General features: G+C 43.7%; 1 protein-coding gene across 7 annotated transcripts in view; it reads left to right on the top strand.

Moving 5' to 3' along the window:
• Positions 1-27,456, top strand: part of IP6K1 (inositol hexakisphosphate kinase 1) — a 36,194-nt gene that overhangs the window by 5,564 nt on the left and 3,174 nt on the right. For 5 of the 7 annotated variants that reach the window (XM_058845407.1, XM_058845408.1, XM_058845409.1 and 2 more), the window contains 4 exons: positions 22,281-22,626; positions 24,834-25,044; positions 25,623-25,807; positions 27,099-27,274. In XM_058845407.1, the coding sequence (XP_058701390.1) occupies positions 22,404-22,626; positions 24,834-25,044; positions 25,623-25,807; positions 27,099-27,274 (795 nt within the window). In that variant the 5' untranslated portion in view covers positions 22,281-22,403. Of the gene's footprint in view, positions 1-19,047; positions 19,134-22,280; positions 22,627-24,833; positions 25,045-25,622; positions 25,808-27,098; positions 27,275-27,456 lie in introns of all 7 variants that reach the window. The other 2 variants (XM_058845411.1, XM_058845413.1) reach the window with 2 other exon arrangements.

Raw genomic sequence — 27,456 nt, 5'->3', positions numbered from 1 at the left:
AAATGACCTTGTTTTCTTCAACCATGGTGTATTTAAGTAGTGGTTGTCAGACAGTTCAGTTTCCTGGTGGGGAAGCCCCTGACCTGTGTTGGTAATGGTCTTTCCTAGTTTGAAATGCAAAAGGAAACTGAGCTCCTCCTGCCTTTTCTTCAGGGCATGCTCCTGTGTCTGTCACTGCTGACTTAAGTGCAGATGTAAAGCTAAACTACTGTATAGCTTATATATTCTGTTCTGACATTTCTCTTTTCTTCCCCCCCAATAGTTCTATGCTGAGCCTTGTTTTCCCAATTTTTTAAACTTCTAGAGTGCATTACTGCAAAATATCACGTGATCTTTAATTTCAATTAATGTTATTCTATTGTTGGTATCAAAGTATTGTCAAGCATTTCCAAAAGTGAGTTTAGAAATCTTAAAAAGGGCACAAGAAGATAGGGCTGGCTGTTTGTTCTGTGTCCTTTGACAGTACTGTCTGAGCAGCTTAAGCACGTGTGGGGAGCAGTCATGATCTCATTACAGCTAACTATAGGCGATAAGCAGCTCTGAGCACCAAAATCAGTGCACCACCAAGTGCAGATGTCAGTGAGTTATTTAAAGCAGGAAGGATTTGGGAGAGAAGCCTGGGGGCTACATAGTCCCATGTCTTACTCAGTGTCTGAATCAAACCATCGAGTAGCTGCCATAAAATTGCTGGAGCTATTGCAGAAGATGAGATATGCTGCCCTTGTGCTGGTTTGCTGGCTAAAAACATGGTAAAGTCCTTGAGCTTTGGAGGACCCTCACAGCACTGCTGCTTGGTGAAAGGTTTATTGCACTTTTCTAAGGTGTGGTCTTTGTATAAAGCTGTATGACACATCTGAGGAATAGACCTGTTGAATTGATGGGTTGACTCTCATCCCACAAATACGGAAATAAAAAAAACTTTTAACTTCAGTCTTTTGAGTCTGTCCCGGAAGAATTGTTGAAGCAGTCTGAATCTCAGTTTGTTTTGAAACAATACATATGCAGGTTTTTTTTTTAGATAGCTTCTTAAACACCCCCACGCTTCCTGTAATAAAATCTACATCATGTTTGTCTCAAATATGTGGATTTTACCCAGATTAAGCATTACACTGTATAAAATGTTTATGGATCCCCTTACTTTTGCAAATAATGGCGTGATTTGCTTTATATTCCATTAGAACCAGATATTGTAAGTGTGTTTTTTTATGCTGTGCAAGTAGCATTTCCTTTACTTGGGAATAAATCTTCTTTATGTAATTGAGGTCTTAATACTTCACAGTTCTTACCACAAGTCTTGACCTGAATACACTTATTAAAATTTGACAGCAAGCTAAATGTGAACCAATGAGCATTATCAGGCATGCTTTATGCATCTTTTATTTTTATAGAACTGAGGAGAAACCTCTAACTCTATTTTAGTCAGACTGAATAGGTATCACTGTTGTACATCATGCAGAGTCTGAATAGTTTTCACTTTTCTTCAGGTGCTGTGCACACTAGTTTGTTTTTTTTTTTTCTTCCTGTAATAACAGCACTTGGGGGTTTCTGTCTTTCCCCTTAATTATTCTTAGCTTTAGTTAAGTAAGATCACTGAAGTTTCCATTTCTGTGGTCTGTGCGTTAGTTATGTAGCATCCTTAGCACTGACACTTCCAATGAATTTCAGCAGCTTAGAAAACTGAACCTGTTGACAGTTTGGTTCACCTAATGACAAAAACCAGTAGTTTTAAAAATTAGTTCTGATTTGTGAATGCAGCTTGGCTCAAATATTCTTATTTAAAGTAGTTAAGGGTATTGTATCATTTACCAGCCAAAAGTGAACCAGGGTCTTTATTCACTGCAGTTAAAATACCTTTCTGAAACCTGGCAATTAAAGATCATAGGTTGGATGGTGAAGTGTTTGAGAAAGATCAGTGTCCTATGGTAGTGAGCTTGCCAGGCTGACTCTTGTGTGACTACAAAGCACTTTGTTTCAGGTTTCCTGTCATTTGCAGGGTTTTTTTATGATTCCAAAGGAAGAGAACTCTGTGCTATTTTCCACCCATAATTCTTGTTATTTTGTGTTTTTCAGCCTGAGATGATACACTTTTGGCACATGTTATCACACTGTATTGATCTGGAAGAGAAAATTAAAGGGAAATTGGTTTTCCTTGGATATATACAGCCTGTGATGTATTGTGGCTGTGAGAATACATGTGATTTAGCAGAATTATTTTGTAGGAAAAAACCCAAGCCAAACTAACCTGCAGCATGGCCTTGCAGTGTCTTCAGAATAATTTAAAGTGTGAAAAATCAAGGTAGCTGTAATATTCTTGGGAGAGGTTTTGCTGTTAAAAACAAGCTTGCCACAATTTGTGTGACTTCCAGATGAGTGTGCTGGGCTTTTTCAGCATATGAGGCTGAAGATTTTTTTATGTGTATGCAGGTGCTGCATTTAATTATCTACAAACCAATTTGACATATCAGGTTTATCATACTTTCTTTTTGTTTTGGCTTTACATCTCTTACATAACCAGTGGCCTCAGCTGTTGTAAATGGCACACTAGAAAGCCTGTTGGAAGGAGCTTTGAGATCCACTTCAGCAGCTTAACATTTAGATAAGATATTGGGAATTTGTGACCTGTAGAGTGTTTACAGGGACTTGTTTATGACTGCTTCAGTGAACAGGAAGTTAAATATAGGCTTTGTCTGATTCTTCACTTCAAATGGAGAGGAGAAGCTTCTTGTTTCAAACCGTTAAACAGAGCTGGTTAGTGCGGTAGAGCATTTCAAGGGCCTGCTGCCTAGGGTTAGTGTATAGGAGAGTAATAATGGAGGTTTGGAATATTGAAGGTCCCTTTGGAAGGTGCTTGAGAAACACAGTGGAGTGAACTGTGTTAAGAGCTCCCTTCTTGGGTATTTCCTTTTGCAAAGCCGTGTTACACTGGCTCCCTTAGAAGTGTGAGGTTTGCTAGAAGAAAGCACTGAAGGGTGGTTGTACTGGCTCCTGATTAGGTAAAATCATATTGCAGATATTTAAATGCTAGGTTTTGGGTTTTGTCCTTCAGAAAACCTAGCACCTTGCCAAGGTTGAAGTTGTGATTGTCTGACCGATGCCTGTGTCTCCTGAGAAGACAGTCTCGGGTTCACATTGCCTTTCATTTCCACTCAGCTGGCTGAGCCTCCTGTTAATTCTTTGTCCTTTACCTTCCAGAACATGCTGCAAGTCACAAAACAACCCCAAGGTATTGTAACAGCTTTAAGATTTTCAGTATGAGTGATTGAAAGCCTTGCAGATTATGCTGATCCTCAGGAGAGTTACAGGATAACAACAGGCCCAGCTCAAAATCCTCTCCATGACCCTGGGTTGTGTGTCATGTGTATTCTGCCATATGGAAATTGAAGGGATGAGAGTATCCTTGTATGAAATTCTGCTTAGAGTTTTAGCTAGTTTCATATGAAATTACTACCTTAGCTTTCAGTCCCATCAGATATTATGTCATATATTCTACTTAAATTAAGTACTAGATTCAGTGCACTGTCTTTGTCTAAAGTATATTTGCCATGACAGACCTCGTTATTTCCCATTCCAAACCTCAAAAATGAAATGTTGCCTTTTGTCCTTGAATTTTCCATGTCATTATTTACTTTCTTGCAGCACTTGCATTGAGATTTTTTCCTCCCCTAATGTAGAGCTCGTTTTTTTCTCTTTCCTTTTCAGTGTTTTTATTTTGATTTTTTAGTGGGTTGACAGTACAAGAGAATGTACTGTATATAAGAATATACCTTCCTTTGGTACTTCCTTATGGAGAAAAAAAATCACTGTGAAGTGTCCAGTTGAGAAGTTACAGCTCATGTTTTCTTGCCTGTGACCCTCAAGGATCACCTGCTTAGGAAAATTAAACTGGCATCAAGTAGGGGGCACGGATTTGCAATGTGATTATGTGGCTTTAACTCCCTGTGGACGTGCTTATAAGGTTGTTTCTGCTGCAACTGCTTGGGACAGCTGCATTAATCAGCATGTTCATCCTTACCTAGTGAAGCTCTACCAGTGGAATCCCTTAATGTAGATGCACTGTTAGTGATAAAATGACATTTCTAAGGCAAAGCTTGTTTTGCTGGAGGTGTTGAGAAGGTAAAGAGTGAAGTACTTTATTTGACATTGTGAATTGCACTTTCTTCAAGGAAAAAAAAAACTAGATAGAAATGCGGGGGCCCAAAATATGCCTTTTCCATCTGAACTAATTTTTTCACTGGCTATATAAAGTTGGAAGGGGTTGCAGCAGGAGAGGAGGGCATCTCTCAGTTGGGCAAAGAAGATTTTACTTATCCATATAAACCCTGCTATATTTATGGGTGTCTGCTTGAAATTACAGGGCGATCTGCAGTTCCATGTTCTCATGCAGTAAATTAAGTGGTGTCCTGAGCATTGGTATGATCTGGAGTACAGTATAACTGACTTCCTTGCATTTCTCTGACCTTTTTCAGATGTTTAAGAAAACCCCAAATTTTGTTTAGTATTGATGTCTCAGAATTATAGTAGCAGAACAAACCACTAGGTAACAACTGCTCCTTGTGCTTTTGGCACAAGAATTTGTTTACCGGGTTGAAGTGAGCTTGTTTGGATAATCTTGCTTTTATTCCCTTAAGTCTTTCTGTTGGACTGATGTGCTCCTTGATTGTCTTTCTGTTTCTGCCATATAAACAGAAACGTTGCTCAAGGATTTGGATCTTCAGCCAAACAGCACCACATTCACTTCAAAGAGGTGCCCTAATTTGAGTCCATATTAACAAAACCAATTGAGTTGTTCATGTACTGGGACACAGATTCTTTATATTTTGAGAAGTTTAATTACCAGGCAAGACTTAAGTTGAAATGAAGTGCAGGAGGATCACGAAAAGTGAAATGATTGCCAAATTTCTGGCATTAAAATATGGTATAGAAGTAGCAAGATAGTCAAGTAAATTTTTCCTTTCTGAAAAACTGTTTTTCTGCTGGCTGAAGTATACCATAACTGAATGGTTTTACCAAGCTCATGGAAACATTCAGTGGAAGCATCAAAACCAGTAGCCTGTTCCTGGTTCTTTCCATTTGGGTAATCTCAGGTAGATTATGGTTATCTAAAAGTTATCTAAAGAATCTGTTAACAAGATCATCTGAGCACTTTTCTGACCTGTTAAGCTTCAGTAGAGAGATACAAGAACTACTGCATTTCTCCTGGCTTTAAGTGTTTTACCAGTGTTCAGACAGAAGTGCTGTCTGATAAAACTGCAGGGTGCCATTAAGAACTTGCCAAATGTAAGTGTTTTCTGCTTCCCTGTGTAGAAAAAGACGAGTGTAGCTGAGTCAAAATGTTTGTTTAGTTTTATCTTCACAGTTAGACAGAGAAAATTCTGATGGATATGCCCCTCCATTCACTCTCAAATGCTGTTGTAACTGCCAAACTGCCTTGGTGTATCTCTGTCTGCATATGTGAGATTAAAGTCCTCTTGGGTACTGAAATTCCAGCTCACATGAGGCTGTGAAGCTGTTAGTGGCTTGCATTCCATAGAGGAGTAGGTGGAGCTTATGCAGACAACATATTAAAAGTCAGAGTGTTAATCTTTTTGTTCAGAGCTGCTGTTTGTGTATCATCTACAACTTTGGCAGAACATCCTCAGTCAGGATGCTGCTCTGATGTGATCTGGTGGTGACAAGAGGCAGAGATAGAGCCCAAGCCATGGCTGAGCAGATGTTTGTTTCTGGTCACAGAAGAGAGGAGATGAGTGTTTTGCTTGTTTGGGTGTTAAACTCACTCTCTAACAACAGGAGTTGTACTCAATAGGCATTCCCACAGATATTCTGAAGGCAGAGATCCTGCAGTCCCCAGCTCCTTTAAGAGAACCAGTTGCTTGGAATCCCCTTATCTAATGCTGTTCATTTCCATGTAATTAATTCTCAGGCAGCTCAGAAAAAGGGCAATGTATAGATCTGAGGAGGAGATGGATCACAGTAGTGTCACAGCCCACAGTGTATGATAGGAATTGTAAAGCTGCTTTACAGTGAGCTTGAAGTGAACCAAATCAAACACTGGTTTACAGAGGCTCTAAGGGTTAGATTAGCTGGCTTGTGATGGTTCTTCATGGCAAGTGTGTGTTTCATTTTGAGGCGTAATCTTAGACTTGATGGGTTTAAATCTATATGTTGTCCTAATTCCTAAGGAAACAAAACATTTGCGCTGCTTCCTGAGTACTGGAGCCAGCTTCTGCTCCTTACCAGCTGCCTTTGCTCTCCCCTCCTTTTGCACAGGACGTGGTGTTGTTCAAAATGTGCTCTTTGGATGGAGTGTCTGGATCTTGACTGTGGGGTCAGTCTCTTCAAGATGAGAAACATTTCCCTTCACAGATCCTAAATGGCTGCTTTCCAGTAGCCATGCCTTGAAAATTCCCTTCTCCTTTTCCCAGGTGGGAATGAGGTGTGGGGTCTTGGCTTAGCTCTCCTCTGTAGTCTACATGCAAAGCCAAGACAAAGGAAAAGTGTTTGAATATCTGTGTAAGTTTTCTGAGTAGCAGAATATTGCAGGACTGTATTCTGAAGGTAAAGGGGAAAGTGCAACTTTTTTTTTTAAGCCTTGTGAAATGGAAAACTGCACATATAAACAGCAGTGTGGTGTTTTCCTTGTTAGCAGTGGTAGGAAGGGGCAGGAGGAAGAACTTTTTGCCTCCGGCCCTAATGAGGCCTGTTTGTCTTTAACATTTAAAGTCTCAACATAAATAAGTCACTGCAAAGGGATTTTTGCTTAACTCAGGTCTCAGTCAGCAGCTTAATAGAGTGTGGTTTCTGTAAGCTGTGGAGAAGGTTTTTGACCAGTTATTGTATATCATGCAAGTTTTGCTGCAGTTGCTATTTTTTCTATACTTTCTTCTTTTATTACTTTTTTTATTTTGGGGAAGTAAGTAGCTGAGTTACTGGGGTAGAGGGCAGGGAGCCTGCATTGCGCATCTGCATCATGACCTGAGGAGTGAATCAGCTCAGTCATGAGAGCCGAGCTGTCGTGAGTTGTCCGGCCATTTTCTGGCAGGAAAGAGTTTCTGACAGTGGCTTCAGTGTCTGGGTGAAGAAAATCCAGTTTGAGTCTGCCTCTGCTGCTGCAGGAGATGCATTTAATAACATCCATGTCTTTGCTGAAGGGACTCATGCTTGAGGCAAAAGCTCTTTCTGGTTTTTTCTTGTTTGCCCAAGTAAACAATTTTATCACTGGAAGAAGATACTGAAGTTTTCAAATCCATGTTGTTCCCAGAAGGGGGCAGGGGAGACTTGCGAGTTGTGGAGTTTGATTAAAAGTACTTTTGTTTGGTTTTGTGACACTTCCGTGCTGGCTTTCAGGCACAGCAGGCACTGCCGCCGCCCTGGCAGCAGGAGCGTGGCACAATGAAACGCCTGCTCAGTGCCAGGAGCCTGCAGCAGGGACCTGGGCTGCAAGCCTTCCCTGCCTTGGCTCTCCTTTCTCTTGGGGAGCATTGCAACAGCTCAGAGTTCTCTCCTGCAGCTCCCCCTCATCTCATACCCTGAAATGATATGTGTGTTAAAGCCATGACACAATGGAGATCATAAAACGTCCCCATTTCTATACCAAGAGCTATCTGGACATCTAATTGTGGGAAATTCATAGTTTCTTATTCTGTCATCTAGATTTTTGTTCTTAATTAAAGCTGGAAAAAAGCTTCTCCATGCAACTTTCTTAGGGATTTTTGAGGGGGGGGTGTGTCTAGGTTTGCTCTTTACAGACCTAGCTTCCATTTGCTAAATACACTCAGCCTGGCCAGCAGTGAGAAGGAGGCTGTTTTGCCAAATGTTTTAGAAATGGGGTCATGCAACTCCAGCAAGTTTGTTTTATGTCTGCAAAGTGACCTGGGGTTTCTTTGACAGCCTGGAATACAGACAGAAAAAACTTGGCTGTGTTATTCTGCATTTCTGTCTTTGAATGGAGGATGCATCTACTTTCTCACAGGAAGTGTTTTCTGCAACATTCCTGATAATTTTGACATAACTTCTACACTGGCAGTAAAAGGGTAAAGAAAGACTCTGCTGAATAAGAGGGCTGGTTGAGTGATGCACAGACTTCCTTGAGGTATTTGGTGATTTTTTTATGCCTGAGTGAGTCTTCAGTTGCAAGGTCTCCTGGCTCTTGTGTCTAGACACACGGTTGAAAAAGGAAAGAGCAGTCAGAAGCAAATGGAAACAGAGTGTGAGGTTACTTGAGAGAATTGGAGCCATGGGAGCCCATGGGACCCAATGGTGCTGTGGTGCCAGCCTTGATCATCTTGGAAATGGCACAGGGTTGCTGGCACATCTCTGATCACTTAGCTTCAAACTAGGCCCAGAGGATAATCCAGGGTGGTCAGTCTCACTTGAGTCCTGGGGACAGTCATGGGTCACGTCCTCTTGGTACACCTTTCCTGTGTGAAACATGTGAAGGAATGTGACTGGGAACAGTTAGTATGGATTTACTGAGTGTAAGTTGTGTCTGACGCACCTCATTGTCTTCTGTGATAAAATAATCGGATTTGTGGATGAGGAAGAGCACTAGAGGCCATTTAGCTTAAGTTTACTGGGTGTTTTGACACTCTCCCACAGTATTCTTGTATGCAAGTTGGGACATTACAGACTGGATGGGTGGAGTATGAATTCAAGCACATCAGGGAATTCTGAAGAGTAAATGGAGTCAGAGGCGGATGAACGAGTGATTCATAGAGCTCTTTCCACACAGGACATTAGCTTCTGAAAGTAGGCTCTTAATCAGTCTTTTTTTTTTTCCTCCTGAATGTCATTCTTTACCACAATGTGATAAGAGTGGATGGAAGACAGTATTTAAGAGTCTGTCTGGTTGAAATTCATCAGTGTGGCTCATTATCAGTATAGAAGATTAATCTGTCTTTTCTTGGGAAGAAGTGGGGGGGGGGTTCACATGAATGTTCTTCAAGATTACCTTGTTCTGTTTTTCATTCAGTCATGTGTATTTGTGATTGCCACTGAGCTATAGCTAAATACAATACATGGTAGTTTTGGAGATTTCAGTCATACCTAGGGAGGATGTGTTTGGAATGCTCTGAGGTTAGTTTGAAACGAAGAAAAACAATCAGTCAAAACAAAGTAATCTTGTTTTCAACGGGTTACAGCTTCTTTGGGTTTGACAAACTTGCTATTATAAAAGGTGATCTGGAGGTTTTCTGTACCTAATGTCTACTTGGAATTCTCTTCAGTGTTCCTAAGATACTGTGGAGCATGTGATAATCTTTTCAGGATTGCCAGTCTGAAAAGAATACTAGAATACTGTTTCATGAGATCTGGTCAGACTAAGGTATATATACTTATGCCCAAGAACGTAATTGCAAAATTCAGTGTATGGTGTTTGCTTTGGGATTTTTTTTTTTTTATCCTTTCCAATACTGCTATTACTGCCTTGCTGCAGCCAGTGGTATGTGTTGGAATTAAGAATTCAGTTTAAGCTTTCTAATGTGGTAGTGTGCTAAATTAAGGCTCCAGTTATGAGCAAAGAGGTTAATGGTCTTACATAACACTGGTCTTGAGGTTTTTTGCCACTGCAGAATCAAAAATAGCAATTAGGAGTTCATTTTTTGTCCTAGTTGTATACTTTTCTGTGGAGATCAATTATCTGCCGCAACTGACTTTCTAATCAAAGCTGTTTTTTCTGTTTTAAAAGCATCATAATTTAAAAGTTGAGAACAGTACTAAAAATCAGAGTTCACCACAAGCTGCTTACATTTGTCTTTCAGTTAGTGCTCTCTTGGAAAGCTATAGATCATTCTTATTTTAACAGAACTGCCTAAGGAATGTAATTTTAGCTCCTCTGCGTTTATGGCTTTTGTAGTAATTTTTCATGGGTTCAGCTCCTTATGGCTTTTGTGTGTCTGTAGTTAACCCTGTAGCTTCTCTGTACAGTTACTTGTTACAACTCTTTAAGTCTTGGCTGCACTTTGCTATTGCACTGTGTAGTCTGAAACAGCCAAAACCATGGAATGTTCTTACAGATGCATCTGAGATCGTCTCCTGTGTTAGCCAGTACTTTTTTTTTCCTTCTGAGAACACTTTGCCATTTGTCCCAAATGGGAACTGACTGTGTCCATTAGATTTAGCTTGTATGTGTGTCTAATCTCAAATCTCCATTCACAGAGATGCTGGCAGTGTGTTCCTTCCTGTTGAGGTTTCCCTTCATATCTAGTCCCACAGTTTTTTGTAACTGTGGAATCCATAATGCATTGTAACTTTGATTACCTTATGAAGAAACAATGTACATGTTCACCTCTATGGCAGGATGGATTGCTTTATATCTGCACGTTGTTAAGTGGCAAGGGGAATGATTGCTGGTTATGTTGTGTAGGGAAGATTCAGGATTTGCTTTGTAGACTCCATTCAGAAGTGTCAAAATGGTGTCTTTTTGGAAGGTGAAAAAAATCCCAAAAGAACAGGGAAAAAGTTGCCTTCAAATTCTTGGTGTCTGATGTCTGTGAAAAAGAAGGATTTATGTAACTGAATGTGCTGCATTCTGCTCCTTAGCTTTCCCTCTGAGCTGCCAGCATGTTCTTGCAGGGCATTGCTGCTCTCACTTCCTGACAGCCCACCTGGGCTTGGTGCCTGCTGAGGCTCTGCTTCAGTACATGAGCTGAGGAGCTGGGAACCACATTCACTACATTTGCCCTAATTTTTTAGCATATGATATTTGCTTTTCAGTCTTTCCTTGATGAAATGTCTGCTTCCAGGGTAGTCAGCAGCCTGCATGTGCAGATAAGCTGAATTGGGATTTGAACAGGGAAGCACTAAGCAGATCTGCAGCTGGGTGTGTGACAGTACAAAGAACAGTCCCCTCCAAACATCACTGGCTGTGGCTTTCCTTACTTGCATTAGAGATTCCATTAAAAGTCTGGGTTTGAGTGATCTTATAAATTTTTCTAATATCTCTCTGCTGATAGAAATGAGGACACAAGACATAGGGTTAATGTGTAATAGCAGTGGGCTGGTAGCTGAGCAGAAGTCTCCCAAGGGTAGGATTCATAATCCTCTTAAAGGAGAGGAGAATCAGAGGCTTTGGAAGGTCACCTTTTGCGGGGTGAGAAACAATCCCTGTGCAGAGCTCTATTGCCTCTATGATCAATTCCTCTCCCATTTTCATATTTCATCTCACAGCAGCAGAAAATAGATCTAGATGAATCCTGCAAGAGTCTTGACCCCTGTAAAACTCCCACAGCCTCAGGTTTGACTACCTGCCAGAAGACAGCTGTGTGTATATGGATTGATAATCTTGTGTGACAGGGTTATGGAGTCTCTGTATAAAGGTACTGGTCTGTTCCCCGTGAGACACTTTGATCTAAAGGGGACGACCCTGTGCTTCTGCTTTGTGCCCTGCACCTTCACCAGTTTTACCTTTGCCTTATTTTGTTGCATCTGTATTTTGCTTGTGTTGGAGAGTTGTGAGAAATTCACATGTCTAAATGCAGTCCTAAATGACAGCTTTACTAAATTTCCTTGATGTTTAAAAAACCCTGTAGTATTAAAGTGCAGTACTTTCAATATTGGTCACTGTCAGCAGCTGGAAATTTGTTAACTTCTTGCTTGTGATTTATGATACTTTAGTGATGTCTTGTGACAGAGAGGTAGCATTTGCTCATAAACTTAGTGTTTTCTTTGACAGACCTACTTTGTTTGCAAAATTGTCCAGATACAATGAAAACTTGCTGCTTGTTCAAGCAGCAGCCACAACTTAATCTCTGAATTTTGGGGGAGTGAATTCTGCATGGCAGTGGCCCAGCCTGTTCTTTGAGTGTGCTGTCCTCCACACGGCAGCCAGATGCCAAGTAAAAACTAAATTTTTTGCATCTCTAAGGCAGAGCTGGGCCTTCCAGGAATCCCCAATTTGATGAATACAGTGTCCAGAGTTAGGTATCACAAACAGTGATGAGAGCTCGCTACAGCAGATGTTGATCATGAGGAACTGGGTGTGAGGCTGAAGTCATGAAGCGTACCTTAGTGAAATTCTCCTGAGGAGACCCTACGATGTCCCTGCCATTGAGGAATTGCTGTGCACAGCCAAGGGTGACGTGTTTGCTCTCCAGCAGTTGAGGGGTGCATACACAGACACAGCTTTTTGGACCTGTGTTGGCAAAAGAGCCCTTTCATGGTGAGACGGGACAAATGACTCCTTCCAGCTCCGTGTTGCAACTCCATTGCTTCACAGGAGCTGCTGCAGTGGTTTCCTACACAGAGCCCTTTAGATGGATCAACTCTTCCTTCCTAAAAAGCTTCGTTGTGCAGAAGTGGTGAGCTTTCTGAAGTGACTTTCTTAATAGTTTAACCAAGGTAAAGAGAACCTTGGATGTAACCCAGGCAGCAGTTTCTAAGAATTCTTTGTTGTTCATGAATCGGTGTAGTTTGAATAATGTTGTTGTCACTGTTCCCCCTGGCTTTGCTCCCCAGTACTGCTTGTGCATGCTGCTGCTGTTTGTCATGCCCTATTTAATCACAACAGGCTGTTCCTCACTCTTGTCTATATATTTCAGCAGCTCTTTTGCTTTGAAAATAATGCTGGTATCAAATAAATTAAAGATTTATTTTTGAGGAAATAGGGCATTTTAAATATTAATAGTGTGTTGTGGAAGATGAAAACATGAAGAGTTAGATTGCAGATTTTTTAATGAACTGTTTAAATCTTTAGAACCAAAGTGGTTTTGTATAGCTATTAGGTAGTTACGTTGTGATATTTTATCTATGTTGAGTAAGAGAGCAGCTTCACAGTTGCTTGAAGCTGGAGTTTTGCTGTGCCTCGGTTCCCACTTTCTCCCATCTTTTGATGCTGGGGCAGATGTATTAGGGACCTGATCCAATAGAAAACTGAAGGCTTTTTGTTTTGTTTCATATATTGCTGTTTTGTTTTCCTACCAGATTGGGTACTTAATGTAGCTGTCTGCAGGGGTGCTGATGCTGGTGTAAAGATGGTGTCAGGAGAGGTGAAAAAGTCAAATGATGTTTCTGCTGCAAGTGACAACTCAGATCTCTTTAAAGTCAGGGGGTGAGACTGTTCTCTGAGTGTGTGTTTGCAGGGCAGCTGGAGCTGGCCCTGCTTCTCTTGTGCCTGCCCTTGCCCTGCTCAGTGATTGTCCCCTTTTACTTTCGTTGGGCACTGGCAGTAAACCAGTTCAGGAAGCCACATTGGCAAAAACAACTTTTCTTTTTTTCCGGGTTAACTTGTTTGCCAGGCTGGTTTCTGAGCAGGATCGGTGAGTGCCAGTGCTGACTCAGGAGAGAGGATGGGTTTGAAGAATGCTGACTTAGATTTACTTAAGCAGTCATGGAACTATAGCATGAGATACATGTTAAGGAACAAAGAGTAAGGTTTGCCAATTAGCAATTTTTTCAGTTTCGTATCTTCATGGACTGATGTGATGTCATCTACAGAAAAGGCTGCTGAACAGCTTAGAGACTTACTTTTTTGTCTCCCAGAGCAGACACAACAGAAAATGTAGAAAGCTGGTTTCCTGAAGCTCTTGTTTCATTAGCATGCCTCCTGTCCTTTACTAAAGTCAGATCTTTGTGATTATTCAGTTTTTTGTTCCTTGTTTTCAGTGAGAAGGCCTTTCACAATGGTGTGTATCTGATGCAGGTGCCTGTTACCAGCTAGAAGCAGAGAACCAAGTATTTCCCAGTAGGTTCCCAGGCAGCCATCAAAAAAGGTATTTTCAGTTGGTTTTGTTTCTAACAGTATTTGAGCTGGTAATTTGGGAAAACCTTCAGTCTGTTTGTCTCATAGTTGTTTCTAAAGTGTGCTAGCATGGCATCATTACTTAGTGCTTATTCCGGTTGTCACTATTTCTGTTTGTATTTCCATTTTCAAATAAAAATTCAGCTGCAATTTGAAGAGTTGCCAAAACTGCGGATAGGATCCGCTGTTCTCTTTGAATGTCAGAGTCTTAAAATTAGTGGGAATCTGCACATTACATAGGCTTATGTTTCTTGAATGGAAGATCACCACGATAGTTAGTGGTTATGCAATTTCTGGGAGAGTTTTGTTTCAGAACTTGGCCCAAAGCTGTTTGTTCGCATTGGTGACTTGGTTAGTCATGTTTTTACGTTTATTTCAGCATGCAGACTGCAAAAATGACATATAATTTTGGACAAGCAACAGCTCGAGGGAGCTCAGTAGCCATGCCTTAGCTGTAGGAAACACATCAGTGTGGCCTCATTTTGTCTCACTGAAGAGACCCTCTGTGGTTTCAGGCAGTGACAGTCAAGTCCCCTACGTGTTCAGTTTGGTCAGTGATCCTGTTCTATGGCAGCCATGAAACGAGGTGAGCTGGGAATGCAAACGTTGGCTTTAGGCACAAGGATAACCATCAGCAATTCAGGCACCTTGTGCTAATACAACTGTTTGTACAGCTGCACAATAGATTGGGGATCTGACCTGGCTTGAAAAGTAATCCTTAAAAAAAACAAAACAAAGTGCTGGTTTATTTTTAACTGTGATCAGTTCCCTAGTTTGATTCATGGTGAGGCTGCAAACAGTTGTATTGGTGCAGCAGAGTGGGAGGATACTGTTAATGCTGTTCCAGATGTCAAAGGATTGCTCGTGCAGTCATGGTCTGTAGAAATAACTGAAGGAGGAGTTAAGTGATTTGGCTGAATCAGTGCCAGAATGAATCTCAACATAATACCAGGTGCTTTTATAAAACCAGGCATTTGGATGTTTCTACAGAAACTGGAAGGATCTTGTCCTATCTTTCCACCTGCTTTCCAGGTGTCTGTACTAGGTAGGAGGCTGAGGGACACAAGGCTGAGGTGCACAACGATTTCTCCTTGTCCAGCCTGTGTGTGAGTGGGAGCTCAGGCTCCGGAGGTGTTTGCACATGTGGATGACGACAGCACCTTTCAACTCTGAGGCCAGCAGTTACTCTGTAGGAGATTAGGGCAGATTGTTTTCCTTGGCTCTGGTGTGATGCCTTCAAGGTCTTCTGGGGCATTTTTAGCCAGGAGAAGATGAGGTGAGAACTTAGGAGGTGCCAGTTTTCTCTTCACCCCTGTCGTAACACAAGCCTGAGACCTGCTTGCCTGACTGCAGTGGATTCTCCTCAGTTTGGTGGGGCAGCTCCCCAGTGCTGAGCAGCCCTTCCCTGTGCCTTCCATCTGGCTGAGCTCTGCCCACGCTCCCACAAAATCACACCTCCCTCTTCCTGCCAGCAGTGCTCACTGTGCAATGCATTTATCCTCTGCTTCAGCACAGCCATCACCAGCTCTGACTCATTCTCTTGCTGTCAGCAAGTGTGGTGCATTTACCTGCTCATCCATCCTGCCTTCTGATGCTGTTGAGACTGTAGAATTTGGTACCTGCAGCTGACATGAAAGTGCAATTTCTGAATGGACTCCTCCTTACGGTGAACTCAGCATAGTCATTCCATCATCTTCCTGCTGGGGAGGCATTTGGGTGCTTACTTGGAAGACTGCAGGACTTTCTTAGGATTGTGGCTGCTTTATTTAAGTCTCACTGTCAGGGAAGAGGCCAAGGTCTGTGACTAAAAATAGGTATACTTTATTTTAGATGAAAATTTTAAACATAAAAATTTTTCAATGGGAATGGCATGAATCTTTTTCCTTTCTCCCTGTCATGCTATGAATGCAGGGACAATTTTCTGCCTGTTGATGAATTTCTGAGCCCCTGCTAAAGTAAATGTGAAAAAACGTCTTTTCTTGGTGGGTTAGGTTGATTCATTGTGTCTTTTGACTGTTGAAAGTATGTTCCTTTCTAACTGTGTCTGACCATTGGATTAGAAAGCTGTGCTGAATAGCACCTTTTGCACTGAAATAATTTAAAAATAACCTGTGGAGACTTCTTCCTCTTTGTAAATGATGTGAAGCCAGAAATTTGCTCACAGAAAGCTGAGCAATGAGGCCTCACAAGCACTGAGCTTCCCTAAGCCCTTCTCTAGAAAGCATGTGTCATAATCTCATCTCTCCCATAAAATGCAAAGTCGATATTGGATGACCCTGCTCTCTTAGGCACAGGATTGGGGAAAGCTCTTCTGGGCTGGTACTGATAAAGGCAACCTTTTGTTGTACATATTCTGTCAGGTCTTGCTGCTATGGAAACTCTCAGGCTTGGACTACAGCCAGTGCTTTGGAACAGAGAAGGAAGGTGCCCTTTTCTACCAAGGCAGAGTGTATTTGTGACAAGGTGCAGCAGGAGGATTCAGCAGCTCAGCCCCCTCTTGCTCATCCTCCCCTCCTGCTGGAGAGGAAAGAGTGGTGATGACCAGACCAGGGCTGGCCCTTTTGCAGCCTCTGCAGTGACACTGATAGCAGTCACAAGGACTGGCAGGTCCCCAGACAGCCTGTGCCCTCCTGCCAATGTGCTGCATTTCTCCAGTGAGGAAGGAGAAGCCTGGAAAAAAGAGCAGCGAGGGAATTCAATCATATCATCCCTGTTACGTGCAGCCCTCCACTGCTCCCCAGCATGATCTTATCACTGTAGTGCCAGCTTGTCCAGCATCAGGCCAGACAGGAATACAAGCTGGAAGAGGCCATTTGAGCCCCAGCTTGGGTTACTCCCACCTACAGACAGATGCATGGCAGGTGTTGACAAACTGCTGCAGAGTACCTGCTCCATATGTTGCTGAATGTGACAGACCTTCCCTGTTCATGGCTGTGTGCTAAGAGTTGAATAAAAAAAAAAACAAATAGGAAAAGAGAAATAAAGAGAGGCTACCAGTGTAGTGCACCAGTGTGAGAAAACGGGTATTGTCTGTTCCTGGCTCTGAATCCCTATCAAGGACTCCCAGTACCTCATCCCTCCTGGAAAACATGCCATGCTTTATGCGTAGGTGACAGCAGAAGGGCCTTTGCAATTTTTGCTAATCTGTCCTCTAAGAAAAAAAAAAAAAAAGCCTTGTTTAACCCTAGATCTAAGCACTGGTTTTAGTGAGTGGTTTCAGCATTCCAGCCAGAGTTAAAAGTACATGGCTCAGCCTTTCTTCAGAAAGAGCTGAAAAGGCTTGGCTTCCGCTCCTTTCTTAGGAAAATAAGAGGGGAAAATTCTTGGTCTCGCAGGCTGCTGGCAGAAGTGCTGAAGCTTTGTGATCAGTGTGATAGAAATATGGCACAAATAGTCTGTCATGGTTTAACCTCAGCTAGCAACTCAGCCCCACAGAGCCACTCACTCACTCCCCTCCTGCTGGGATGAGGGAGAGAATTGGAAGGGTAAAAGTGACAAAACTCATAGGTTGGGATAAAGACAGTTTAACAGGTGAAGGAAAAACTGCATGCACAAGCAGAGTAAAACAAGGAACTCATACTCCCTCTCTCATGGGCAGGCAAGCGTTCAGCCATCCCCAGGAAAGCATCACAGTAACAGTGACTTGGAAAGACAAGAACCATCACTGTGAGCATCCCCCCTTCCTTTTTATTTCCCTGTCTCTGTATGCTAAGCTTGACACCATATGGTCTGGGATATCCCTGGGACCAGTTGGGGTGTTGCCTCCCAGCTTCTTGTGCACTCACAGCCTCCTCACTGGTGGAGCAGTGTCAGAGCAGACAAAGCCTTTATTCAGTTAGCCCTGCTCACCAATAACAAAAACATCTCTATTATCAACATTGTTTTCAGCACAAATCCTAACCACAGCCCCATACAAGTTATAAGGAAGAAAATTAAGTCTTCCAGCTAAAACCAGCACAATCTTCCTTCAGTTCTTTAGGAGCCAGAAATGTAGGGTATGTCTAAGAACTGTACTATAAGCTTAATTTTATTTACATTTCTCTAGGTTCAGACAAGCTCTATCTTAAATAGATCAGGCTCTTTCCTTGTGAACACTTAGCAGTCAGTGCATATGTGCCCTGTTGAAGAGGAAGAAAGAGGATTGGTAAAAGAAGCTCAGCTCATAGCATAGGGTGGAGCATGCCTGGTAGTGACTATTGTCCTCTCCAAGCCCTTGTTCACTGCAGTTCCTCCCCAAGCCTCACTGTTGCCATTCTTCTCCTCAGCTGGCATTCTTGAGCAGCTTTTCCTAAGACTTCTGTTCCACTTTGGATGCATGTATATAGATTGTATTCTACTTCCTGGCCTCAATCTGATGAGCCACACTTGTCATGGTGAGAGCAGCCTATTGAAAAAGGAGTATTTGGTAGCAGTTCAAGTGTTGGACAAGATGCATGAGAAGGCTCAGGGTTCAGAGCTGTGTGCTTAAGCAAGCTAGGAAAGTTTGTAGCTTCCTGGATATCAGGAAGGCTAAATGTTTCTGGTTACATCCTGAGTGTTGCTGCAGGTTCCTGGAGAGTTGTGTTCTTTGCCCAGGTCCCAGGGCTCATCTCCATTTACTGCTGACTAGACAGACATATCTCAAACCTGTGGGGGTCAGCTTTTGTGCTGGGAAGTTGATCTCCTAGCACAGAGGGAAACACTTTTTTAAAAACTTTCTTAGACTGGGTTTTCTTCTCATACCTCATCCAATCCAGCATGACTAGAAACAACCCTGCTTTTTAGCACAGATGCTTCTGCTTTTCTTTGCTAATGAGTCTAGCTCACCAGGAACCAATTGACCAAATGCTGTAGTCCTCTTGTTTGCTATACTGGTATTTTCTATTCTTGTGCTTTGCTCCCGAGTGCTCTGGGGTTGTTGAGGGAAAGTCCAGCTTGTGTCATCATGACGTTGAGGTCTGTATTTATCCCTTGCCTGTGGCCTGTCTCCAGAGTTATCAGTGGCCATCTGCCTTAGCAGGGCCTGGGGGCTGGAGTCAGAGGGGAGGCAGTGCTGGAAACACGGATGTGCAAGCTGCTGAGGGCAGTCAGTGTTCTTGCTGAGTGATACATCACCATTTGAAGCATTTGTTCTCCTTTTTATTTAGGGAAGTAGCTTTACCAGTGAGTCGTGAAGTGTTGCCAGTGTTCCCGTACAAGATGGCTTATAGAGAGTAAGGACATCAGCATCGTGGTGTGCTCAGCAGTAATTCTCACTGCCATAGCACTGCAGCTCCCTGCCTTCACCTCTCATGTGTGGTGACCTCCAAGGCTCTAATTTTTCTGTCTCCTTTCAGTTACATCCTCAGAGGAGACATTGCTGTTCTTGTTCTCTGACGCTGTGAGCTCGCAGGAGCATCTCCTTGAGTCTGGTGCTGGTCTGGTAAGACAGCTGTAGTCTTCAGCCAGTGTTCAGTGGTGTTTAAGAGGTCTCTGACTAGGTCTTCAAGAGCACAGCACTGTTTCTATGAAGGGATATATTCCCTGCTGGAGGGTGATGTTTGGTTTGGGGACAGGGTTTACCCCATTTAATGGATTAGGAAGAGTAGAGTTATCTTGGGAGTCTTACTGAATTGTTTGGAAATATGTGATGCTACAAGAAAACACATCTTATTGCCAGGAAGTGTTTGAACAGTGAGGTATGCAGATCAAACTTGGAGCAGATATACTGACAAAGAGATGTCTAGACTTAAATATTGTAGAGCAGATTCTGTTCCAATGCACGAGTCTGTTACTGGGGAGGATAACGAAATATGGGGGTTGATATGTCCATGTAATCATGGATAACTCTGCTCCTAACCCCACCCCTCACCTTTCCCAAATCCAGCTCAGTGGGCCCTTCATCTTGTTAAGGAGAGATCTTTCTGCTGGAAGGGAGTGCTAAACTGGCCCAGGTATTTTACTGCTGCTTGAGCTGTAGTGGTGGTGGAAGATACTAAAGGATCTGCTTAAATGAACTGGTCTCTCTGAAGCTGTTTCTTGGACTGTGCACTGTGTTTTGCAGTTTAATTGGAAGGACTTTGAATTTTATAAGCCAGCTAAAATAGTTGAACTCATGCCTTTGTTTAACTGACGAAGGATGAATAATACTTAGGATCAAATAGTTTTGCTTTATATTCGTTTGAAACTGCTGGGATTCTTCTGTCTTTGTTTGTGGATAGTGTCCATGTTTAGTAATAACCCTCTACTTCGAGTTAGTTTGATGAAAAACTCTAAGCTGTATCTGAGCTGTAAAGTGTCTCTTTCTTAAGCCCCATGGAAATCTTCCTCTTTACAAATGTTGCCTCTGAAATGCTGCTTGCCACAAAGTATTTTCTCACATTCATTTGAACATGGGATAATACTGCCTGTATCACTGTTCCTCTGGAGTGTGTGGATGCATGCATGGAGTGGGTGTCTCTAGCTTCAGACTCTGTCCCCACCTGATGCCCAGCTCCTTCTCTTGTGTCACAGCCCCAGAATGGTTTTATGGCTGTCACTTGCTCCCAGGGAGCCTGCACACCCACAGCTTATGGGGTTTCTTGGGAGTGTTGGGGTACTTGACAATAAGCCCAGGATGCTTGGTGGCCACAGCCATTTCCCAGCAGTCCTTGGATTACTGCAGTCCTGAGCATCATGTGCATGTATCCTGAGTGTGACAACAACTGTCACACAGATGAATCTTGTATTTGTCTTGTCCTCTGAAGTTTAAACTACAGGAAGGTGTGAAGTTATGTTTGTCCTCTGTATTGTTTGGAATAGTTGAAAGCTCTGCTTTAGTCATTGGCAAAATAAATTGAATCCAAGACAGTGCTAATCAGGAAGGGGAGACTAGTCTGTGAAACATTTGTCTGGAATCTGTGAAGTGCTGACCTCTTGCAGATGGTGATACCTTGCTTGTTCTTGGATATTAACTGTGTTAAATCCAACTAAAACATCTGAGTGTCTGCTGCTGAAATTTCTTCTTGTTGATAAAGCAGATAAGAGGGAGGAGAGAAATCCCCAGCATGTTTTTGTTTGTGATCCAGTTTAGGCCCTAAGTGAGTTTGGGAGACAGACTTTGATAGGAGTTGCTACAGAGAGGGACCATTTGTGTTGTGGGATTTTTTCCCTCCTATTTCCTGGCCCCTGCCTTAAAAGCCAGCTAAATAGTCTCATTATTCCCCTTGCTCTGAATGTGGTGGTGTGGTCATGTAACCACAAAAGGAAATGTTTTCCATGGGATCAGTGCGATGATTCAACTCAAATATACGTACACTCATACTATCCAAAAACCCAGTGCGAGGAAGCGAGCAGGAACAAGCAGACAAGGAGAGAGAGGCATCTTGCTGTTGTGGGGAATTTGGGTTAGATTGGGTTAAACATGTTATGAAGTATCACCCTTCCTTCTGAATCTCTTGAGCTTCATCTCTGACATGGCTGAATGGGAGTGAGGAGGATGAGCTCGTGTTTATCCAGAATTCCCCTGGCCTGGCAGTGTTGTGTAGCCGCAGAGACATCCCGTGGCGGGATGAGGAACAGCCTCTGCCATGGCCCTTGTTCAGGCCTCCAGGATCCCTCAGTTCTTAAATTACTGCCCTTGGCTGTTGCCATGCGAAGAAACTGGAGATTGGATGCATTCGGAAACTGTAGTCATCACTTGGTTCTTGTACCAACATTTGGATAACTCATCGTTTTGAGGAAATCCTGTGACATTTTCCCCAGCAGCCTCAGGGGCAGCTGTGATCTAAGCTGGAAAAGGGCAAGTCATCTGGAGAGAATTTGGGCAGCTTTACTTTTTGATTGTCCTGTGGCTGTACTGGGCACTCTGCAAACATTAAAAGAGCATCTGCTTCTCTAAAGCACTTGTAATCTCATTTGGATTTACTGGTATGTCTTGTTTACCTCTAGAGATCAGGACCTTGTTGTGCATATAGGTGCTGTGAAAGCATTAGAAAATTGTCCTGAAAGGCTGAGAGTAATAAAGGAGAGAATCTGAGCAGAATCCATTCAGTTCCAGCACACACACAGTGATAGAATGACTGTCTTGCTCTGTGTCTTTCATGTCAGTGTCTGAAGAGAAGTGAGCACTAAAGGAGAAAACTGTGTGACAGTAGCAGGTGAACAGGAATTATTTAGTCATTTAGATGTTTAAAATGCAGAGGCACAAGGAAGGGAATTCAGATTCTGGAAATGTTTGTACTGCCTGTGTCAGTCACCATTACTGATAGGCAGATGTGGGATATAGCTCACAGTCTGCTCCATTGCTTTACTAATAAAATAAAACAGGAAAGGAAATAATATTTTCCTAAAGATGGGAGGCTCAAAATAGCCTTATCTCCTCCTTTTCCTGTCTACTGTCAATCCTATTGGAACAGCTCTGGATGGGATTCTCTCTGAATTAGTGTGTGTTTACCTGTAGGATTTAAGAGGTGGTGAGGAGCATGCTGGAACAAGCAGGATGTAAACAGAAAACACAGGAGGATATGGATATAAATAAATACCTTAAACTTCTCCAAGCAAACAAGGAGTGAGTGAACTTTACTAACAGGAATCTCTCTTGCTTTTTCAGATCCCTGCAAGGAAGCAAATTGACAGGATTTCCCCCCTGTGGCTGCCTGACCGCTGCTGAGCTACCCCTCCCAGCCCATGTGGCTCTCCCCATGCTCCAAGAGTGCAAGGGGTGCCCAACGCAATGTGTGTTTGTCAAACCATGGAAGTGGGCAAGTATGGCAAGAATGCCACTCGATCCGGAGACCGGGGGGTCCTGCTGGAGCCTTTCATTCACCAGGTGGGCGGCCACAGCAGCATGATGCGCTACGACGACCACACCGTCTGCAAGCCCCTCATCACCCGGGAGCAGCGCTTCTATGAGTCCCTGCCCCCAGAAATGAAGGAATTCACACCTGAGTACAAAGGTGAGGCCCCTTGGCATTCCAGAATGCATCCTTCAAGAACTTGTCCTTTCATTTTCCTGCAGCTGCTGCTGTCTTGCTGTCCTTTGGTGTCATTTTGCTTTTTTAAAACTCCCTTTTGTGGGCTGGAAATTTGATAGCAGCACTTGGAAAGGAGGAAGTTTTGGTTTTTTTTGTAGGCACACTGAGTTGAATGTGCTCTTCTTTCTAGACAGAGAATATGTAGTGTGACAGTTGTAGTCCAAAGTTTAAGGTTATGGGTGTGTAATTGAAGCAGTTTTATTACCAAGTTATTGTCAATTACAGCCTTGACCTTGAGCTAATGAAGCCAGATCACAGACTGAGCATTTGCACATTCCAGTTCCGTAATTTATTGCTTCCACATCCCATCTCTTTTATGGATCTGTAGCAGCAAGCTGCTGAAGCAGGAAGTATGGCTTTCCCAGTGCTGAGGTGCAACCTTGTCCCCAGCTGCTTTGAAGGAGTGGAATTTTCCAGTGCCTGTGTCATTGTGGGAGGTTGGCAGCGCAGCTGTGCCTTGGAGAAGCTTGATAGGCTTCCAGCCTTGTGTGTTTGTGTTCAGGAGGGTGGTGTGGTCAGGTAGCCTTCTGGGGGTACAGGGTTCCTGTTCCCCCTGCTGCTTTGTCTCCGTGTGGCACTGGGAGGACGGTGTTTTACAGACAGCTGGGACCACCATCTGTTCAGTCTTGCCTTTGCATCTGGCTGCAGCCTGGCTGTCTCAAAGAGGTGTCAGCTTCCGTCCCGGTGTCTGCACACAGGTCATGGGTGAGGGGTGCAGTCTGCAACAGATGGGTCCTCTCTTACCCTTCAGCCATTCTGGGGCCACACAGTGCTCTAGTGTCCCATCAGAAATCCCACTGAAGCCTGTGTAGTTCTTAGAGTGCATATGATGTAAGTTTTTCCTTGGAAGGTGTTTAAAACTGATGAAGCTGATAGTTAGATGGACTCCTGTTTTCTTGAGGTCAGGTGCTTTCTGGTATCCTAGCGGCATGGGGATGTGCACGTGCATCCCAATGTGGGATTTCATACTGTGCAGTTTCCTGATAGTCCTAAAAATCTTTCATACTGATCTGGGGGAGAGGAACACTGGGAATGATATTTTCTGTCTGAGCACTCGGATGTTACTGTAACATCACACAGAGATATCTCGAGCACATCCAGGCAGCACTTGGAGCAGCATTTATGTAGTGACATTCTGGAGTCCTGAGCTGCTCTGGAGTTCTGTTTGAGCCACCTGAACCTTGTTAACATTGTCTTGTGCAGATAAGAGAAAGGAAGGATGAGAACAGAATGGGCATCAGCTGGGCAGGGCCAGATTTCCTCAAGTTTGTGATGATGGATCATTTGATTCAGTGCATCTGTCATTTGAAACTCCTGGCAGCTATTCAATACTAGTGACAAGCTAATGAAACATTTTGTTATTGCACGTCAGGAGATGGGTTGATGGCCTCATTTTCAGGGCTGGGGCAGTCCCAGAAATGAAGATGTCAGCCCTAACTGGAACTGTCAGCGGTCCTGCTCTGTGGCTGGCCAGATACATTTTGAGTCTGTGCTGCAGAAGATCTGTAACTGCCCTTGGACTATGGTGCTTTCCAGGAGCCTTCAGAAGGTAAAACTGGACAGGACACATGGTCCTGATTGCCTGCACTTGGCAGAGGTAGTTACACTTCCAGGGTCCCCTGTTTTTATTACTAGGAAGCCCTGGGCCCTTGCAGGTCCCTTTTTTGTCAGACTGGCTGGTTTGTGATAAGAGTGGCAGGTGTCACCTCAGCCTTAGGGCTCTGTACTTCGTCACTCTGATGCTGGAAAGCTCCTTTAGCAGAGAAAGCACAGTCCTGCTTGGCCAGTGATGTCCCTGTCAACAGCAGGATCGTAGGTACTTATCCAAACAAACCAGATATTATTGCACATGCTTTGCTCCCCTCAGCATCTTGGCAGACTGTACTTGACTCTCTCCAGTTTGACGACATTTGCTGCAAGACTGAAGGAAGGAAGTAAATCACACCCTCAGCCTACCAGCTGCACTTTTGTCCTTATTTCCTGTGGTGGCAGAGCTTCCCCCTCTTTCATTGCTCTGGGTCTGCTTTGCTTGTCTGTGAGCTACGTTTTTCACTCTCCTGAAGAACATTTGGTTGATAATGGTTGTGTATTCCCTCTGGGAGAATTGACATGTTACTTCTCCCTGGCAGGTGTGGTGTCTGTCTGTTTTGAGGGAGACAGTGATGGCTACATTAACCTGGTGGCCTATCCCTATGTGGAGAATGAGGCTCTGGAGCAGGATGATCTGCCAGAGAGGGACCAGCCACGGCGCAAGCACTCGCGCCGGAGCCTTCACAGGTCAAGCAGCGGCACTGAGCACAAGGAGGAGAAGCCTGGCCTGGCCAGTGACAGCACTGAAAGGTAAAACTCAGAGGACCCAGTGACAACACCAATAATGGGAGATCTCTCTTCCTTACTCCTTTGGTTGAGGATGTTTTGCAGTTCCTTAAGGTGGCCAGGCTGTTGTGCACCTGCTAGCCCAGCACATTTTGGCGCTGCGGACTGTGTCAGGATTTTTGTTGGGTTCAGGACCAGTTCATCCACATGAAATGCTTCTGACACAAGAGAACTGTTGGCAGTGGAACCAAAGCATACAGAGCAGAGTTGACCACTCTTCATTCAGTCCATCTGGTGGACAGGGATTTTCTTCCCAGGGTATTTTGAATATGGGTCCTCTACTTCCTCACCCCAGCCAGAGCTTCCAGAGGAACAAGTGTTCCTGTTTTGCTCTATTAGCAGAGATAATAAACAGACCAGATCCTGGAGCATGGGCCCACAGCCCAGGGTATTGGTGAGGATTTGCTTTTAAGAAGATTTGCATTATGTGCTGCAGGAGAAGGATCAGGAGATGATTGTGTGCCAGGGGAGGATGTGACAGTTGTCAGTGTGTGAAGAACTGATGGATTCTAACAGGCAGGTTTGTTCTGTCTTTACACCAGCAGCATCCAGGAAACGAAGAGTCCCAGGGTGGACTTGCACATCCACTCAGATGTTCCATTTCAGATGTTGGATGGGAACAGCGGCCTGAGCTCTGAGAAGATCAGCTATAACCCCTGGAGCCTGCGCTGCCACAAGCAGCAGCTGAGCCGCATGCGGTCCGAGTCCAAGGACCGGAAGCTGTACAGTATCCTTTGGGAAGCACAGCTGGGTGTGTCAGGCTGCTGCTGCCCTGGCCATACCCCTTTGTGCCTCAGGAAGCCAGGCCTGCATTTCCCTTGGCATTTCTGTCATTCCCACAACCACACTTGAGTTACATGTTCTTTTTTGCTGTTCCTTCCTGCTTCCCATACTGTGACACTAATGAATCAGAGAATGGTTTGGATTGGAAGGGACCCTAAAGATAATCTCATCCCACCTCCAGGCAGTCTGACTGACTTCTTCATATGGTTGAAGATGGGTTTTCTTTGTCTTCTCAAATGACTCCTCCTGCTTTTGCTGAACTTGCCAGCTTGTGGGGTTATTTTGTTTCACCTGGATTCTGTTTTCCTCACATAGAAACAAACTTACTTTCAATAGCTGTATTCCTCATCATTTTAACTGCTCAGGCTTCCTTCTCCAATTCTCAAGTGTGTGCTTGGAGACTCCAGCTTTTATTTCTAAATGACTTGCATCACTTGCAGAGAAGTCTTTCTCTTTGGCTGCCTTCTCCTTTTTAAGCACGCTTCCTTATTTTTATGAAGTTCCTCTTTCTAAACCAAACACAGTTTTTCTCTTGCACGTTTAATCCAGCTCTGCTCTGGTTGCCATTTTAGTGTTTACATGTTGATCTGTGTCCTGTGGGACTCTTTAGGGCAAACTTCTGGGGTGTTTTTTTCTGATTTTTGGAACAAGTTGCTGTACAGAGTGCCTGGGGTGTGTTCTCAGTGCTGTGCCCCAGTGCAAGGGGTTGCCCATTGTGTGCTGGTGACAGAGAGCTCCTGTTACTGTTCTGTTTCCTGGCTTTGTCACCTCCCCTGTGTGTTGGGCATTGCTGCTGTTCTGGACAGGCCAACCCTGCCATTACTTGACCCTTGAGTTTTCAGTCTGGGCTTTGTATTGTTTATCCATATGGTCAAATTACTAATTTGATTAGACTTTCGGCTCTCTCCTAATGTATCAGCAATTCCTACTGGCACACTATGTCCTTCCTGACACCAGTGTTTTGCTTTTCAGTTTCCTCTCAATATCCAGTAAAACTGCATGTGACCTTCCTGCTGTTGGCCATTCCACTTTCTAGGCTGTTTCCTTCTACCAGCTGTCAAAGCCTGGGTCCACTGTTTGGGTTTTGTTCTTCAACTCACCAAGCAGTTTGCCTTGTCTGTTCTTTGGTTCCTATTTGTTTGTTGCCCAGCCCTATCTCCTGCTGGCTCAAGTCCCTGTCTGTGGTGGCCCTGGGGTGTCTCTAGTGGGGGAGCTCTCCTTGACACATATCCCAGAGTTCCTGTTGCTGGAGAATGTGGTGCATCACTTCAAGCTTCCCTGCGTGCTTGATCTGAAGATGGGGACCAGACAGCACGGAGATGATGCCTCTGAGGAGAAGGCTGCTCGGCAGATGAAGAAGTGTGAACAGAGCACTTCTGCCACCTTGGGTGTGCGTGTGTGTGGGATGCAGGTAGGGATCCCCCAGGCTGTAGATGCTGCACCTTCCATTTCACAGCTCTGTTAAGCCTCCCAGTTAGTGTTTCCTACTGAGCACTGAATTTGAACCTCCCACTGCAGGTAGGTACACCAGCATTCATGCTATTTTTGTCTTCATTTCTAAGCCTGAAACAAAGGAACCTGCTTCTCCTGAGA

The sequence above is a fragment of the Poecile atricapillus genome, chromosome 9 (assembly GCF_030490865.1).
Source record: "Poecile atricapillus isolate bPoeAtr1 chromosome 9, bPoeAtr1.hap1, whole genome shotgun sequence".
Taxonomy (NCBI): Eukaryota; Metazoa; Chordata; class Aves; order Passeriformes; family Paridae; genus Poecile; species Poecile atricapillus.
Note: the sequence above shows the minus strand (reverse complement) of the source record. Positions and strands in the feature narration are given on the sequence as shown.